Source organism: Tauraco erythrolophus, chromosome 17, assembly GCF_009769465.1.
Source record: "Tauraco erythrolophus isolate bTauEry1 chromosome 17, bTauEry1.pri, whole genome shotgun sequence".
In the NCBI taxonomy this organism is placed as follows: domain Eukaryota; kingdom Metazoa; phylum Chordata; class Aves; order Musophagiformes; family Musophagidae; genus Tauraco; species Tauraco erythrolophus.
The window spans coordinates 10,860,912-10,876,966 of NC_141481.1; the positions used below are offsets into that span (position 1 = coordinate 10,860,912).

General features: G+C 39.5%; 1 protein-coding gene across 1 annotated transcript in view; it reads left to right on the forward strand.

Moving 5' to 3' along the window:
- Positions 1-16,055, forward strand: part of SDK1 (sidekick cell adhesion molecule 1) — a 402,092-nt gene that overhangs the window by 281,091 nt on the left and 104,946 nt on the right. The window contains exons 15-17 of the mRNA XM_086622010.1: positions 4,823-4,970; positions 5,821-5,961; positions 9,505-9,686. Of these exons, the coding sequence (XP_086478136.1) occupies positions 4,823-4,970; positions 5,821-5,961; positions 9,505-9,686 (471 nt within the window). The remainder of the gene's footprint in view (positions 1-4,822; positions 4,971-5,820; positions 5,962-9,504; positions 9,687-16,055) is intronic.

Below are 16,055 nucleotides of genomic sequence, written 5' to 3' on the forward strand. Positions count from 1 at the left end.
ATTGAGCATCTTAACTCCCAGAAATATTCTAGATCTTGCTGTCCTTTCAGTTTCATCTTTATTTACTTTGCTTTTGCATACAATGTATGTTACTTGTAGAATTAGAACAGAGAGGAATCTAAGGCCTTGAATATTGCTGTGTTCTCTCATTTCATATATTATTGTTCAGCTTTACAGATGCCAACAGACTAGTGGAAGACTGTCAACAGTGACTTGGGTTTGGAAGGCTGACTTTAATGTTTGCACATTGTCATTGTCTTGTTTTGTTTTTCATTTTCTTGAAGCGTTTGTTTTTTAGAGTTATTTTGATCTCAGTGGTGTGTGGTTAATATTCAGTTTCTACAGACCTCCTACTCCTTCGGAATACACCATCTTTCCTTGGTTTCCCCCCTGCCTCTGTCCCAGGTGATGTTTGTGAGCAAAGCTGACATTTGATCTTGTGTAGGTATAGCTTTATCTGATATGACTGTGCAGAGTCTCTCTTTGCTTTTCAAAGAAAATTTCCTTTCAGGTTTCCTGTCGGTCCTACTTGTGCCCCAGAAAGAGCAAGAAGTTGGCGTATGCCCTCCACGAGCTCCTCGTGTCTGTAGTTCTCTCGCTGCCAGCAGCCGTGCAATATGCTCAACATCCTAATCCCTCTTTGCTTTTCTGCATGTAAAGCTTAGGGAGGGACATCAGAATTATGATTTATTTTCCAGTTAACAAAGCTGCACGGGAGACTTTGTTCTTAGTTGGTGGAGTTTCAAGACATGGGTTTTGATTTGCAGTTACAGGTGCCAAACGTAGCCTAGTTTTGTTCATTTTTTTAGCTGTTTTGCTTAGAATAATCTTCTAATAGCTTTAGGATCCATTGTACGTTTTGAAGCACGTACCATAAATGAATACATAATAACAGTATCTGCTTCAGAGAAATAGCTGAAGAGGGTTCAGAATAATGAGTGTAAATTTCAGGGGACTAATTACTAGCTGCATTAGAGAGAGGCGTGTCACTCCACCTGGCATAGATTAGAACTCTTTTTCATTAATATCAATTCAGTAAAGAGATATAAAAACCTTATTTTAATTAGAGGAAAAAACAGTGGCAGATCGTGCACATAAATTGCTGGAAATACGAATGACTCTAGTCACCAAGTCACCTAATTTTTAAAATTAATGTATTTGCCACAATGCAATAATTCTCAAATTACAAGTATTCACAGTAGACCGTGTCTGTGGGTGACTTGAGACATATGGCCTTAAACATTTGGGGGCAAATTTATAATCTAATTTGAAAAACACAGTTCCAGGGAAACACAGTCATTAAGTATTCCTGCCCACACAGAGCCAGCAATGTGAACCTTCATTTGAAATAGGATTTTCAAATAAATAGTACCATGCATTGCTGTCATTTGCACTAATATAATTTTTGGATGTTTCATGACCTGTTTAGCCCCTGTTGCGATATGCCTAGATATTCCAGTGAAGGATCTTCATGGAGTTAGAAGGGAATAGGCTTATTTTATTCCAAAGAGGTTTAGATTTCAGGGATTAATCAGAAATTATTCTGAACAGTCTTTTATCTGAAGAAATGAATTAAATACTTAAAGAATTCTGCTGAGTACAATTAAGATAAAAGCCCATTTTTGTTTTATTGTATTCTGGGATATCTGTGCTGTGTGATGTAATGATATAACTGAGATTCATCATGTTGTGCCAATAAGGAGATAATAAAAGCTCCTGTGAAAAGCATTTATACATGCTTAACTTAAAGCCTGTGCATCGTCATCCTGAATTTGGTAGGAATATTAAAATGATAAAAATTGAATACATTAATAAATCTTTGCAAAAATCAAAGTAAAACTATGTTGTTCATTACGACTGCAGCACAGATCTATATGTGTTAGTGTTAAAAGATACTTTTTCTCAGGTCATTGGTAGACCTTATTGAAGTCCTATCAAAGGATGAGCCATTTCATTTTTATTTGAACTTTTTGCAATATCATATTGTCATGAAGATTTGAAAGATGAATTCAGTAAACTTTAGCAGTACAGCAAATCCCAATACTACCATCTATGCAAAACCCCCTGGACAAGGAAGGAGATGGAAATGTACTCCAAACCTGCAAAAATCAGCTTTCTGCAATAGAGCTGATTTTGTAATATCAAATTAGAAATTATTTTCGAGGAATTTGCAATTAATGCATGAGTTGTAAGGTAGGTAGTGAAATATAGAAGCAACGCCTCTTGGTGAGTAACCAGTGTTATAAAATGTATCACAAGTGCATCCAAAAATTCTTGACAGAACAAAAGTCATTTCCAAAACCCCACATATCCCATTGTAAACTGAAGAATAGCCTGTGACATTCTTTGTTTCCAATAAATTCACTTGGAGAGGCGATGAGAGTTAATTCAAAATAACCAATATCCTTAAGACGATAGACAACTAAACATGGAAGTTTGTCAGCCAGCAGCAATTACAGTGGAAGAGCAAGCGAAGCCCAGGGTACATTCTGGGCAGCTTAAGTTAAATGAAGGATTAGCACAGTCTGTTCAATCTAACAGAGGCTTATTTAATAGTTTGACCTGGCAAGTCTTTTGTCACCGTGGAGCTTCTCCAGGCTTCCTGGGACAGGCGAGTGACAGTCATCCCTGGAGGAGAAGAGAGTCGGTGTTGAAAATTTTATGGCATGTTTCCGATGTCAGAATTGCTATTCTCTACGGTAAAACAAGCTTCTGTACGATGCTGGGGTTTGTTGTGTGTTTAAGGAGGGAGAACAGCCTTTCGAAATGTTTCGTTTATTGATTGTCAAAAAAAAGACTTGACATTTAAATTTTAAAGATACTCTGCACACTCACTGTATCCACTGCTCCTTGAGCGAGCAAATCCTCCCCAAACCACTTTCCTTCACGAATCGGAGTGCCCAGGAGATGAATAGGCTTCGTTTATATTAGTTTTCAGTTTAATCTCTCTTCATGCCAGATCTTTTATCTTCCACCAGGAGAGGAAAAAGAATAAATAAAGTATTCTACAGATGCAGCGTATAAACAGAGCAAAGCCCCAAGGTGCTGAAGAGATTAATAGGCCCTGTTGTTGACTCAAACTGCTCACTGCATTGAGCTGCTTGGGTTAAGCACTCTCAGGTGGTGTTTACACTGGCAGTAAACAAATGAAATGCTCTAGGAAATGGACCACTACCCAAGTAGCTCATACAAGAGTATTTCACTCTCTTATTGGTGTCTGCTCTTCTTCCATTTTCCTCAGGAAGCTGCTTCAGGCGATGTACTAAGTCAGCCATACCCTAACGTTGGCTTACCTTGATTTGTTATTGTGCATTCTGGCTGTAACAAGGTGAACAGTTGCTTATGAAGTCTCAAGAGAAGCTTGATAAAATTCGGAAGGAACTGGGGTGCAAAAATTCCCAACCAATGCTTTTCTAGATAGCATAGGTGTCCTTCCTCTAAGGTCTTTCTGAAAGCAGTTCAACATTCAGCTGAGATGAATTGCCATCAAGATCTTGGAGCTGAAGGGACTGTTGGTAAATCATCAACAACTGGAGAGGCTGAAACTTGACTGCTCTGCAAATGTCCCTCTCCTGCATTCCCAGTATTCTGCTGTGTCAGTTTTCCTGCTAAAAAAGTCTTTGTTCTCAGAAAGCTGTTTCTGGAATAAATATATTTTGAGGAATTCGAAGATGCAGTGTTTGTTTATAGCCCAACTGGCATCGCATCCTAGAGGACTTAAACTTTCTAAGGAATCTGCCAGAAAAGCACTAAATCAGTGGTTTACGTCTTGGTGTGAAGTTTAGCAGCCTTCCCCATTTGGGACATCTCATCTTCATTTGCAGGCAGACATCTAGGTGACCTGCCAGGAACTGCAATGCACTTCTGATGAGCAACGTGCACAGATACGTTGCCAAAATCTACAGCTAGCTCCTCGGTAATTTCCAGAAGTGTTGGTAATTTTGAGCAGGGAGCATGAAAACAGCTGGTATTATTTAAAAACTGAACAAATCTTTAAATTGGCTGATTCCATTGCTGTGCTGTTGCAACACAGACCAAATGTCACCTCTCCCTGACTATTTCAGTCATGACTTCAGGGAGAATATGTGACACCAGCCTACGAAGAAAAGAAGTCAGGGTATTTAATTTTCAAGATGTTTCATTTCTGACCTCTTTGAAAACTTGAAAATGTAATTTGGGCATCAGAGGAGCTCAGTATGTCGAGTATGTGAACTGACAATGAGGGTTTTATAGTGCTGCCAGGGCTGTTTTATACCAGGGAGTCTTCCTAGGAATTGATTAAACCAAACGCCATATACTATCCCTAGCAAAAAAAATTGCGGGCGTGTAGAATTCGCAGCAGAAGCTTTCTCAGGTCTTACAGCAAAGGGCTGATTTGGCAGAGAGAGTCACGCTGCTACACCTGCTTGCAGGCTGGGTAGGAAGATATTCCAAACTAACTGTGAATTTCATTACAGTCCTTCCACCAGAGCCACTCATGGGTGTGGTGGTGTAATGGCCTGCCAAACAGATGGGTTGTGAAATACACAGCCCATCTGTCTTTATCATGCTTGTTTCCTCTTTTATTAAAATGTTAATGAATATAGTTTTTATTTATTATGCCATGACATGTGCAGCATCACTTTCCAGTAGACAAATGTGCAATCTGCATAACCGTGTGGGCTGACAGGAAGGTTTCTTCTGCTGAAAAGAAACTTCTTCCCAAAGTTCCTGGGAGGAAAACAAGCACAAAGAGCTCTGAGCAGTCAGAGGCGTTTTCTCACTTCTGCAGGGCTTTTAACAAGCGCTTCCATCTTTTTTCACATGCAAATTATTCCAACAGATTCTCCCTGGAAGGTTCACCTATCAAATCTTGACCCAAAGATGACCAGTGTCACTGTGAGCGGACTGACTCCAGCCCGAACCTACCAGTTTCGGGTGTGTGCGGTTAACCAGGTGGGAAAGGGCCAGTACAGCTCTGAGACCAGCAGGTACAGTAAAAATAAGTATCTGTGTACTAAAGGTACAGTAACCTAGAATTGTTGGGAGGAAAAAGCTGCTGATTGTTTGTGAATGAATAAAATAAAGTTGCCTTTTGCACGCTAATTGGGGAACGGAGCAGTTAGTGTTACCCAGGCCTCTGGAGAGTGCTCTGCAGCTGTTGGTAATTGGTGATAACGGCAATTAGGTGACGCAGGGTATCAGCACACTCGGATTTCCAGAGTATCGGTTGAGCTGAATCTTGGAAATATTTTTTTGCTCTTGTGCTAAGCCACAGCAGTTAGCCTGGGAAGGAGTATGGCGTTCACCCAATCATTGCAATGTCACTTCTGGAATTCACCCAGATGCGACATAGAAGGATGGCTTCATCAAATTTAGTTTCAAATGCATCCCCCCCTCTTCTCTGAACCAAAGCTTGCTGTGAGCTTGAATTGCAGAACAGCTGAACTCTAAATGGCTTTCTCAAAATGTAGGAGTTTGATATGAAAAATATTGAAAGAGCTGAAAGAAACAATTTGGAAGGAGTCACAGACACTGGACCTGAGCTCTAACTCATTCAGGCTTGTAATCTTTTTAAAGAGTTGTAGCAGCCTGGGTGATTCAGAGAGAATAAGGTTACCTCAGCTGTCTGTCTTGCTGCTTGCTTAACTGATTTCCTATTATGTTGATTTGTTGTAACTATTTCATGCATGTCTTCAGCAGTTTGATCAGCGTTATATTTCTTTCTGGTCATCAGACTTTGATAAAAGGAACTGGTTGACATGGAGTGGATACATGAAATAGAAATGTTATCTATCATTTATTTCAACACCCACCTCCATCACATTCTTTTGTACTTAGGTTGATGCTACCCGAGGAGCCCCCCAGTGCCCCACCCAAAAACATAGTGGCCAGTGGGCGCACCAATCAGTCTATCATGGTCCAATGGCAACCTCCTCCCGAGAGCGAACATAATGGAGTTCTTCATGGGTACATCCTAAGGTAAGGAGTTTCCTAGCCTGGAATGTCTGGAGATATATTTGTGTTTGCACAAGGGAATTCAGAACGGTGTGACTCAAGAGTGTATTAAAGATTATTTCTAATTCCATTAAATATATTAGTTATTATTTAGAAATGCTGTGGCTGCGCTGGTTCAATACAGGTAAGAAAACACCTCTGTTCAAATGGCCATAAGGGTGCAGGCACTTAAATTCCAGCCTGTCTGTACTGGAGAGACAGTGAGCTGGGTCTCTGTTAGCTGCTCCCAATGGGCTGCCTAAGCGGACTCGCTCCTGTGAGGGCTCTCAACATCCACGTAACTTCTGTCCGGTTTCAAAGTGAAGTGGAGCACTAAAAGTGTTCACATGGGAGGTCGGTACAGTGTAGCCTGTGCACTGCAGATGTATATTCATTTATTACAATCTCAGCTTCCTGCTACAAAGGTTAATTAAACTTGTCGAAGGCACAACAGGGCTCTTGCACTGTGGAAGAGAAAGAATAGAATCAATAAACTTCAGTTTTGTGCCAAACGAAATGGGGAGGGGGAATGATAGGTCAGATGCTTCATGGCAGACCTTGATTTGGTTTTGCAAATCAGTCAGTTGAGTAAGATTCTTTCAGACCCATCTGTATTTATTAATGAGAAACGGATTCAGGCAGGTAACTGGGAATCCTGGATACATCCAGGCTTTCTGCTTACACAGGATTTATAGTGTTGGAAAAGGTGTTGCCACGCTGACAGACTTTGCAAAACATTTCCCTTTTGTAATTTTTTGGGACTCTGTTTTTCACTCCTACCCCATTCAACTACAGCTTTCTTGCCCATTTGGCATCCTACATAACCTGCAGCGCTAACAGCCAGATAGGGCCGCACCTTTAGTAAGGGAGGCATTATCTAAATTAGAGTTTTTGTGGGAAACTCCCAAGCATTGCACCACCACTGACATATTTCCAAGTGATGGTTACAGCCTATTGTAGGCAGGCTGCTGACATTTTTAATACAGTGTCCTTCAGACCTGCTAAAATATAACTAAATGCTACAGTTTAAATGCCAACATCCTGTTCATGCTGTGCTCCTACTTTTGCTGGCATGGATGGAAAAGCTTTTGTGCTGTTGAGAGTGTTGGTGCGATCTCAAAATAGTGCTGGAAAGTTTTTTCTCTCTGCAGGCAGGGTTGAAGTCTGTTAATCTCCCTGTCACCTGCACAGAGCCTATTACAGTGGTGAGCCACTTGTGCAAGTGCCTGCAGTTTTAAGAGCTGGACTCAGTTTGAAAGCTGTGCCAGTCATCAGTGACAGGTGGGAAAAGGTACTTTAACTTCTGTCTGTAGCTAGAATCTTGTCAGGAAACTTGGGTGCCTGTTTGCACAGGGTACAAGTGTTGTTTGCACAGTTCTTTCCTTCAAACTGGTCTACTTGATGATAGGATTAATTTCCTCAGCTATTCCTAATGAGTCTTACCCATTTCATAGCATTAAATCCTTTGAGAAAGCAATCCCATGGCCTCCTACTTCTGGCAAGCTGTTCTGTTTTCTCCATATAGCATTTTCAATAATGTTTAACTTAAGCATTTTCTACAACAGCTATCAACATAATTGATCCCCTGTCCTCTCTTTCCATTTTAATAGAGAGCGATCATATTCATTATGCTCAATCTGTGAACATTTTTGATGTCTGCATGCTTTATCTTGACTACAGAGCAGAGAAATAATGTATTTGACAGAAATATAAGTTTATCATATAAAAGCACAACTGTCCCAGGTAATAAACCAGGCTGTTCTTCCAAGTTAAATTGTGCGGTCACAGCAATGAGCACTGACGAAAAGTCTTCCTGCACTGATTTCTATAGAATTAGGATATAACAAAATGAAAACCACCGTGCATCCCAGAGACCCAATGCTCAGGACATGCAAGATACTAAATTGATGGAACACCTGATCTTTAAAAGTGAAGGTGCGCTGCACAAGTCATATGGAGTATACATCAAAGTCCATGGTGAGAAAAATCATGAAGACATGACATTTCTGAACTGGCCTCCTTCCTCTGCCCTTTTTCTCGCTGGCAGTGTTGCATTTAGAGGAGTGCCACGCTATCAGCATTATGGATTAAATCACAGGAGCACTCTACACCTTGTCTGCCAGGTGTGAGACAAAACATTGCCGTGCAAAGAATTGACTTTGCCAAGAAGAATATAACCTTCGCAGGAGACAAAAGAAAGGAGAAGGTAGATATTGCATAAAGTAGAAAGAGATCGAGGCATTCAATAAACTCAGCTGAGGGCTGATATTTCTTTATTTCCATTCGTATTTCATAAATGGAATCATACCAGTGTAGCATTACAAATATTAAGTATGCCAAAATATGGTCAGACAAGCAGCTCCTCAGCAGAAAATAGAGGGGTTGTCAGTGAGTAAGAAGTGATGTCTTTATAAAAAGACTCTGGAACAAAATCTATGGCTGAAATACACAAAGTTGTCTAGTTGCAGAAATTGCACCAATTTAACTTAGATGAATTTAAAATTAGACTGTAAGGTGTCAATGAAATTGTTCTGTGTCAATAAGCTTTTGGTGATTACTGTGAAGCAAAAGATGAATAAGAGTGCATAAAAGCTGTGTGGTGAATAAAAATACAAATGTTTCCATATTTATCTTTTTCATGGAATAGTAATGCCTTGTGCCCCTTACTTGATCTGCTTTTCTGATTTTTTTTTTTTGTGAATTAGCATATTGTAAGCATCCATTGTACCATTTTCTTAAAGGAAGGAAAACAAACAGTATTAGTCACATTCACAGATTTGCAAGGTTGGTTTGTTTTCTGTAATTTTGTTCTCTATAGTTTCTTGGCCTAAAGAGACACATCAAAGGGGCTCTGTTTTCATTTTTACATGGGAAAATATATTCAGTGTTTCAGCTTCCCATGTCTCAGCAGAAAGATTTTCGGGATGTTTACCACTCATCCATATTTGGTACAGCCCTTCTCCTGGAATTTCAATGTTTAACCAATCCTGAAGTCTCAAATGTATTCCATCCTTATTTTAATCATGCTGGGAAATATATCCTGATGGAAGCCAGAGATGGCAATGCCTGAGACTCTAGAAGGCTGGAGCCCTCTGAGCTCTTTCTTTTCATATTTCAGAGGAGAAGAAAAAAAAAAAAAAATTCTCAAGCTGATTTACAGCAGCACCCTGATAAAAATCACATCTGGGCTATTTTTTTCTACTAAATCACAGCTTTTGCTAGACAAGCCACATTTAAAAAGCTGTAATTTTTCTGCAACCATAAAATAGGATAAACCACCCCTTTTGTTTAGCCCCGAGTATGTAATCTCAGTGAGATCAGATTACAAATACTATGGCAGTCGAACGCGATATGGTCTTATCAGGAGTTAGTTGGTTCTTTCTGATTATTTTTCATTATTATTGGTATAATTCTGCTGTAAAAGTTTGAATATTGCCTCTTCACAAAGGAGACTATTTTTCTACTCAGGATATTTGCTGTAATTGATACCATCTCATTAACTAGCAAATTTTTCTTCCCATATGGTAGGTATCGCCTGGCCGGCCTCCCTGGAGAATACCAGTATAAGAACATCACCAGTGCAGAAATTAACTACTGCTTAGTGAAAGACCTGATTATTTGGACCCAGTATGAAATCCAGGTGGCATCTTACAATGGAGCTGGGCTGGGAGCGTTCAGCAGACCTGTGACAGAGTACACTTTACAGGGAGGTGAGCAAATTGGACCAATATATCCTTTACAGTTACGGTTTATAGCGCGGTTTCCTAAGGAGGAGATGCACCTTCTGATAGTTCCACCTAACGACTTGTAAAATCAGTGATGAGTTCAGCCAAATTTGATAGCTTGGGGTAGGAAAGAAGTAGGAAACAGAATTTTCAAATGCCTAAGTAGAGACAAGATGAGACTGTGCTACTGTCACTGGTGTAGAAAAAGCTGTGAGTGAATTCAAAAATTATCTATTTTTGTTGACCCTCATGATCACTTGTTACCACACTTGCAGGTCGGTCAGCAGCAGCATAAGTAATAAATTGAAATGCTGAAGAGAGCTGGTGTCCCGTGGAATGAATTTATAGGACATGTGAGAGGCAGGGGCTGAGGTTACTCTGCCAGGAAAGTCAGAGAGAGTACGGCAGGGAATTGGGGTTGTCATGGTCAAGATATGCAATACGCCATGTATGCAACATAGGAGACAAGAGCTGAGTAAACTAACTGCCTTAGTTCTAATGATCCCAGAATACCTTGTTGTAGAAATATGGAATAAATTGTAAGGGAACAGTAGGGAGAGAAATACAGCCTGTGGAGAAAAGAGTGTTTTGCAGCATTTCAGGAATGGTGCAGGCGTTTGCAAAGAGGAAGATAAAATGATCTTTAAAGCCCTGATTTTTATGCTACAGCTCCTCCGCACCTTTCTGGTAAGTGCTTTAGGAAGAATATAAATTACATCAACAAAAGGATATGTAATTACTTTTTACAACCAGTGTAAGGCATGTTTACACCTCTAGATTGTTATAAAAAATCCATAGGATAATTAAGTACCAAGCCCTTAAAGCTTTCATATATTCCCATAATTGCAGGGTTGTGCTGGATTCTGAGCACTGGACAGTATATGGTCTCTACTTTATTGGTCATAAAATAGTTAAACTATTTTAAAAACTTGCAGTTTTACAGTATCTCAGTTAATTTACAATCAGTGAAGAATATGTAGTTGTTTGTTAATTGTTACTAGAAGTACATTATAACATATTTAGATATAGTTTTGGGAGTAGGGAGATCTTAAGAAAAGATTATTCATATGCAACGCGAATTAACCACAACAATTAAAGAAGGAAGCTCTCCATATTTTGTCTTAGGGCATGTAAAGTCTCACGGTTTAGATGAGTCTAGACACACTCAACCTCTTTCTAGAAGTATTTATAGCAGACCTTGAAATGCTTTTTTTCAAGTCTTCTCCTTGCAGCCAGGATTAATGTTTTGTATCCCACTAAAGACCAGATATCTGCTGAGAATTGGTTTGCACACAGAATTTTAATCTCGTTTGTGAATATGCTTGTAATTCATTACTTTGTTTATTTGCACATTTTAAGCTATTATAGCACCTTAACCTTCCATCAAGTAAGACTCAGGTTTGGACTTCACACTCTTTTTCTTAAACCCTGCAATTGACTCTAATTTCCCTTGATATTACGTGCTGTTATTATCATCCTTTATTGATTGGCTGTCTGTTGTCATTTATAAGGATATAAATCCTCTGTTATAAATTAAGTATAGTCAGTCCTGCATTCATATTAATCAGCAAGTGTTTAGGCTGCAGGACAACTTGCAGTGGCCTGTTTGTCTTTATGTAGGTCCTAAATGCTTAACGGAGGGTAGACGTAGAAAAAACTTGGATATTTCCGATTTATTTTAGATCAGTATTTAATGATAGCAGTAAATAACTACTTCATGGGTGCTGCCATCTCCTAACGAATGCCTTGCTGGGTTTCTGTGCAAATCACCAAAGGCATACGGTCTGTTCTAAAAAGAGTTTGAAGCCTTTTTACATGTAGAGTTGAAAAGGAAGGCTGGTTGGTATCAGTATAATTTGAAACGGGATTGTTATCAAGTCACCATACGTAGCGTACTACTGTCTGAAGCTCCTCCTTTGCCTTTCTTGTAGTTGAGAAACAAGAGGGAAAAGCCAGTGGCGGTTTCTTGCTCTGGAATGTCCTTCCTAAACCAAACCAGCGGGAGTAAGAAAAAGCCATATGTAAAACTGCCTTGTAAATCATATTCTGATTTTAATATGAGCAGAGATAAATGTCAAAGAGACACACTCCCATCCATCCCCCTCTCCTACTGCCACCACCACTGCCTCTGTTCTGACATGCATTAAATGATGTGAGCTATGCTGGCAAGAACCTGTCTGTCTGGAGATGAAAAATACCTGAAATACCTTATATTAATCAAGTGTGCTATGCAGTCAGAGCCTGGCAGGAAATGAACACTGGGAGCAGATCAACCCATTGGCAGGAGCAGATCAGCACATTGGCATCTTTGTCATATGGAATATTGACTGGCCATATAAGCTGAGGATTTATACCTGAACCTAGTCTATTAATCCCTTATTAGTCCTCTGGCATTGCTTTAGCCACTGATAACTAATCAGCTACACAAAGCTCTTTAAAAATCACCAACTTCTAGAACGTAGCCAAACTCTCAAGGTGCTGAAAGATCTAAACTTGTAGAAAAACTGGCATATAATGTCAGTTAGATAAAATGTCAGAAAGACTTACTGGCAAAGCACGGAACATCCTAGCGCTAGGGTCAGACAGTTTGACTGTCTCTAAATCTTGAAAGTCTTTTCAGAGTGATATTCAGCCTAATCCTTTGATGCTCTGTATATATAGGTCTTTCTTCATCAGAGTTTCTCCAGCTGTTTCTTACTTTGATGTTACTTTTCACAGGGATTTGTGCCAGCCTTCTGCACAGGGCAATTTTAACTTATTTGAACAGTGTCCTGCAGGACTTCTCATTGCCGTGTGAAAACCTGAAGTTTCCCAATACCTTTTCATATACGAGTAGCTTTGTGAGATGTATAAACATCCTCCTGGATGGTGATAATTTTATCTCTGCTCTGTAGTATTGGACGTGTTTACCTTTTCCTGCAGGTTGGTTTAAGAAAGCAGAAACTTCCATCCTTTATTTTAGGTCAGTCTCTTTTATCTCAGTAGCATGAATACTTCTGAACTTCTGTCTCTGTGGAAGGCTCCCACCGCTCCTTAGATTTAGGCAAGACAAGATTAGTAGGAGATATAGCTTTCATTAGGCAACTTGTATTGACATTAACCAACTTTTGTGTCTACTTCAGGTGCTATGTCTTTCTTTTGATGCCTATCCCCAAAGCCCGTCTTAAGTTCTGAAGTTCATTGGTCTGAACATGCAGTTCGATACTGTTTTATTTTCCCTTCTGTGCTGTGCATGGACACCTTGAAAGGCCAGGACAATCTGAGCAAAAGGCCCCTCCTGAATAAAAGAGTGGGAGAGTCACCAGACTAGAGAGTCTTGATAGTGTGGAGAGAAGGATAAAAGCAAATTGAGTCTGGTCAGCCAGGTCCAAAGTGGTTTCTTCCTCAGGCAGTAGGAGATGAATCAGAGAAGTTTATAAGTACTGAGACAGAAGAGCTGAAGAAAATCCTGTTAACTGAAAACTTCCTACTTTATGTAGGAAATGATCTTGAAAAAGGAATCTCTGAATAAGGAGTGTCCTCTACGAGGAGGACGTTCGGTTTCATCTCAGTGAAATTTCCCTTAGTTTTCCCTGAGGCTTTCTTGGAAAAAGCATCTTAAAGATCCTCATTCACTTCCTTTGAGGAAGGTAGGTACCAACACCTGGGTAGGTAGGTGTTGGTAGATACCAACACGCCTTTGGTAGTTACCAACAACCTTGAAGCATCCATGGCCATGTTGGGCACAGCTGCTCCTGTGCAAAAGCAGGTTGTAGTTGTTGTGGTTGGATTTTGTATTTCAGTTTTATCTCTGTGAGGTGTCATTTGTCATCTACTGCTTTTTTTTTTTTTTTAATGATTTCACAAAGATTGGGAAATTATCCATTGCCTCTGTGATGCCCTTGCCCCCCAGGTCTTAATAAAGACATAAGATCTTGTCCTTGTGAGAGGCATGCAAGGAAGGAAGAAAGCATTTCCCACCTGCAAGAAGCAAAACTCATCAGTTAGTGCCACATCTCACACTTCTGAGTTTCAAATATTGGCACGTGTAGAATTGCAGAGACCATTTTTTTGTAGGTATCTGCTGCACTTCATAGCACAGCAAAGGATGTCCGTCGGGAGCAGGGGGGAATAGGCTTCACAGGAAGAATCTTGTGCTTCCATGACAGACTTAGCACCTCCAGCCAGTGCAGTAAAGGAACAACCAAATCTTCACATACAGGAGAAACCTGTGCTTTCCAGAGCCTGCCCTACTGAGACGGGGAAGCTGCCACCTCAAAGGTTAGGAGCTCCAGAGAAGTAGGAGACTTGAGACTCTTGAAGATCTATTTTTAAGACCAGTAGTCTGGCTGTCAGAGTCTCTGCAGGGTTTACATGCTGTTTGCACATAGCTAGAATAATAGAGACAGAATAATTACATGTGCACATGCTTAACCTTAATGCCTTCTCTTCTCTCAATTATCTCGTCAGCCAAACCCTTTTAATGGCTTTTATCTAGAGTGCTTCCATGACCTTTCCTACTTAGAATGCTGTGCATTAACTTGCAGTCCCAGGGGCTGAGCTCTTAACAGATTTCCAACCACGTGAACTTTGGGAAGAAAGTAACAGTTGGGTTTGTCTGACCAATTTGATCTGCAATTCCAAAATGATTCCTACATGGGTCTCTGCTGTGAGACGTTTTAGGAATACTTGCAAACATGATGAAGAACAGGTTTAAAAACTCGGGAATTACACTCGAAACACCTATTTGACAGTGGTAGCTTCTGTATTGCCAGACAATGAGAAACTTGTAGGAAAAGGAGAGATATCTACCGCTAAATTCGACAATCCTTTATGTGGACAGTTGCAATTTCAGTAAGTTACTGACCATGATTTTGAAAAAGTATTTGAGTTATGAAGTGACCAAAAGGTCAATTCTGATTTAGCTTCTGTCAAACTTTTTTTTTTTTAAATGCAAAACTATTCAGATACCTAAGGAAGTCTTTAATATCAGGACATAAAAGGAGAACTTTATGCTGGTGCTTTGAAGTAAATTTGAGATTATAATGCCAATATTTTACTGATTAAAAATATAAAAATGTATTATATTATGTCTTTTGCAGTGTAATTAAGGTTATGCCTATCAGGTGGAGCACGTTCTTTCCATCTTTTAAATGCATTTGCTGAGATGCAGATGTTGATTTTTTGATAAAGATGTCCAAAGAGAAGTTGTAGTATAAATCATGATTTCAAACATTCTGAAGGTTTTGTTTTCTGTTTGTAATTTTTACCATTTTTCTTATTGTTGCAGGCACTTTTTGTGCTATGATGGTTTATTCTTGTTTCAAGAAATTATCTCCTAATGAAAGAAAAATATTTCCCTTTTCAAAAGAAATAACTACTGCATTTGGTTATCCACATTTCTAAAACTGTAGTAAATATATCCTAAAGTGCTTGCCTGAGCTTTTTTTGAGGACTGTAAGGACTGCAAATGAAATCTTGGAGCACGCTGATGCGGGTTTTTTCCTCTCTTAAAAAATTTGCAGTATTTTGAATTTTATCTAAAAGACTCATCAGACCCTTAGAATAAAATCCTTGTGTTATTGAGATCACTGGGAATTTGCTATTCGTTGTACAGCATTCATAGGATCCTCCGCTAAAGCAAATAATACCCACAGAAATGAAGCAGCAATGTGCATGCTAATCCGTGTTTCAGGAAAATTACAAAGGCAATGGGAGTGTCCTGCTGGGACTGGTGGTACCATTAACTCGTAGGTCACCTCTATGTGTTTTTTATGCTCTGGGAAAAACAGACTCTTCCTGCCGCTGCTAAAGTTTTGCATTTCTTCAAGCGTGGCTGTCAGTGGGCAGCACGGGGGTTATGTATGGATTTTCTGTACCAGACCCGTGTTACAAAATCAGCCTAGCACGTACGAATGGAGTCGTAACGTAGCAGTTCAACAGCAGGAAGAGGCATGAGTGGAGAGGATGATCCTCAGCTGATTTAATCTTCGTGACGGAAGGAGATTAATCTATCAATAACATCCAGGTGACTTTCTGATAACAAACTAACTCGAAGGCATCTAATAAAATTTTCTTCTGCAATAACAAATCTCTGGCAGTTACAATATACGAATATGCAAATATGCAGGAAAGTAAGAATTCTGATTTTTTTAAAAGTATTATTCATGTTAATCGTTAATTGTACAAAGTATTGCACACAAAAGCAAATTGAAATACATCTTGTGGCTCTCATAATAAACAGTTTCATCAAAGAACATTAATAAGAACAAATACATTTAATAGGGGACTGTAGCCAAAGCAGTTATGACTATAGAGTGACTTTAATATATATGACTGAATATCAGGATGATTTGGTGAATCTCTTAACTACAA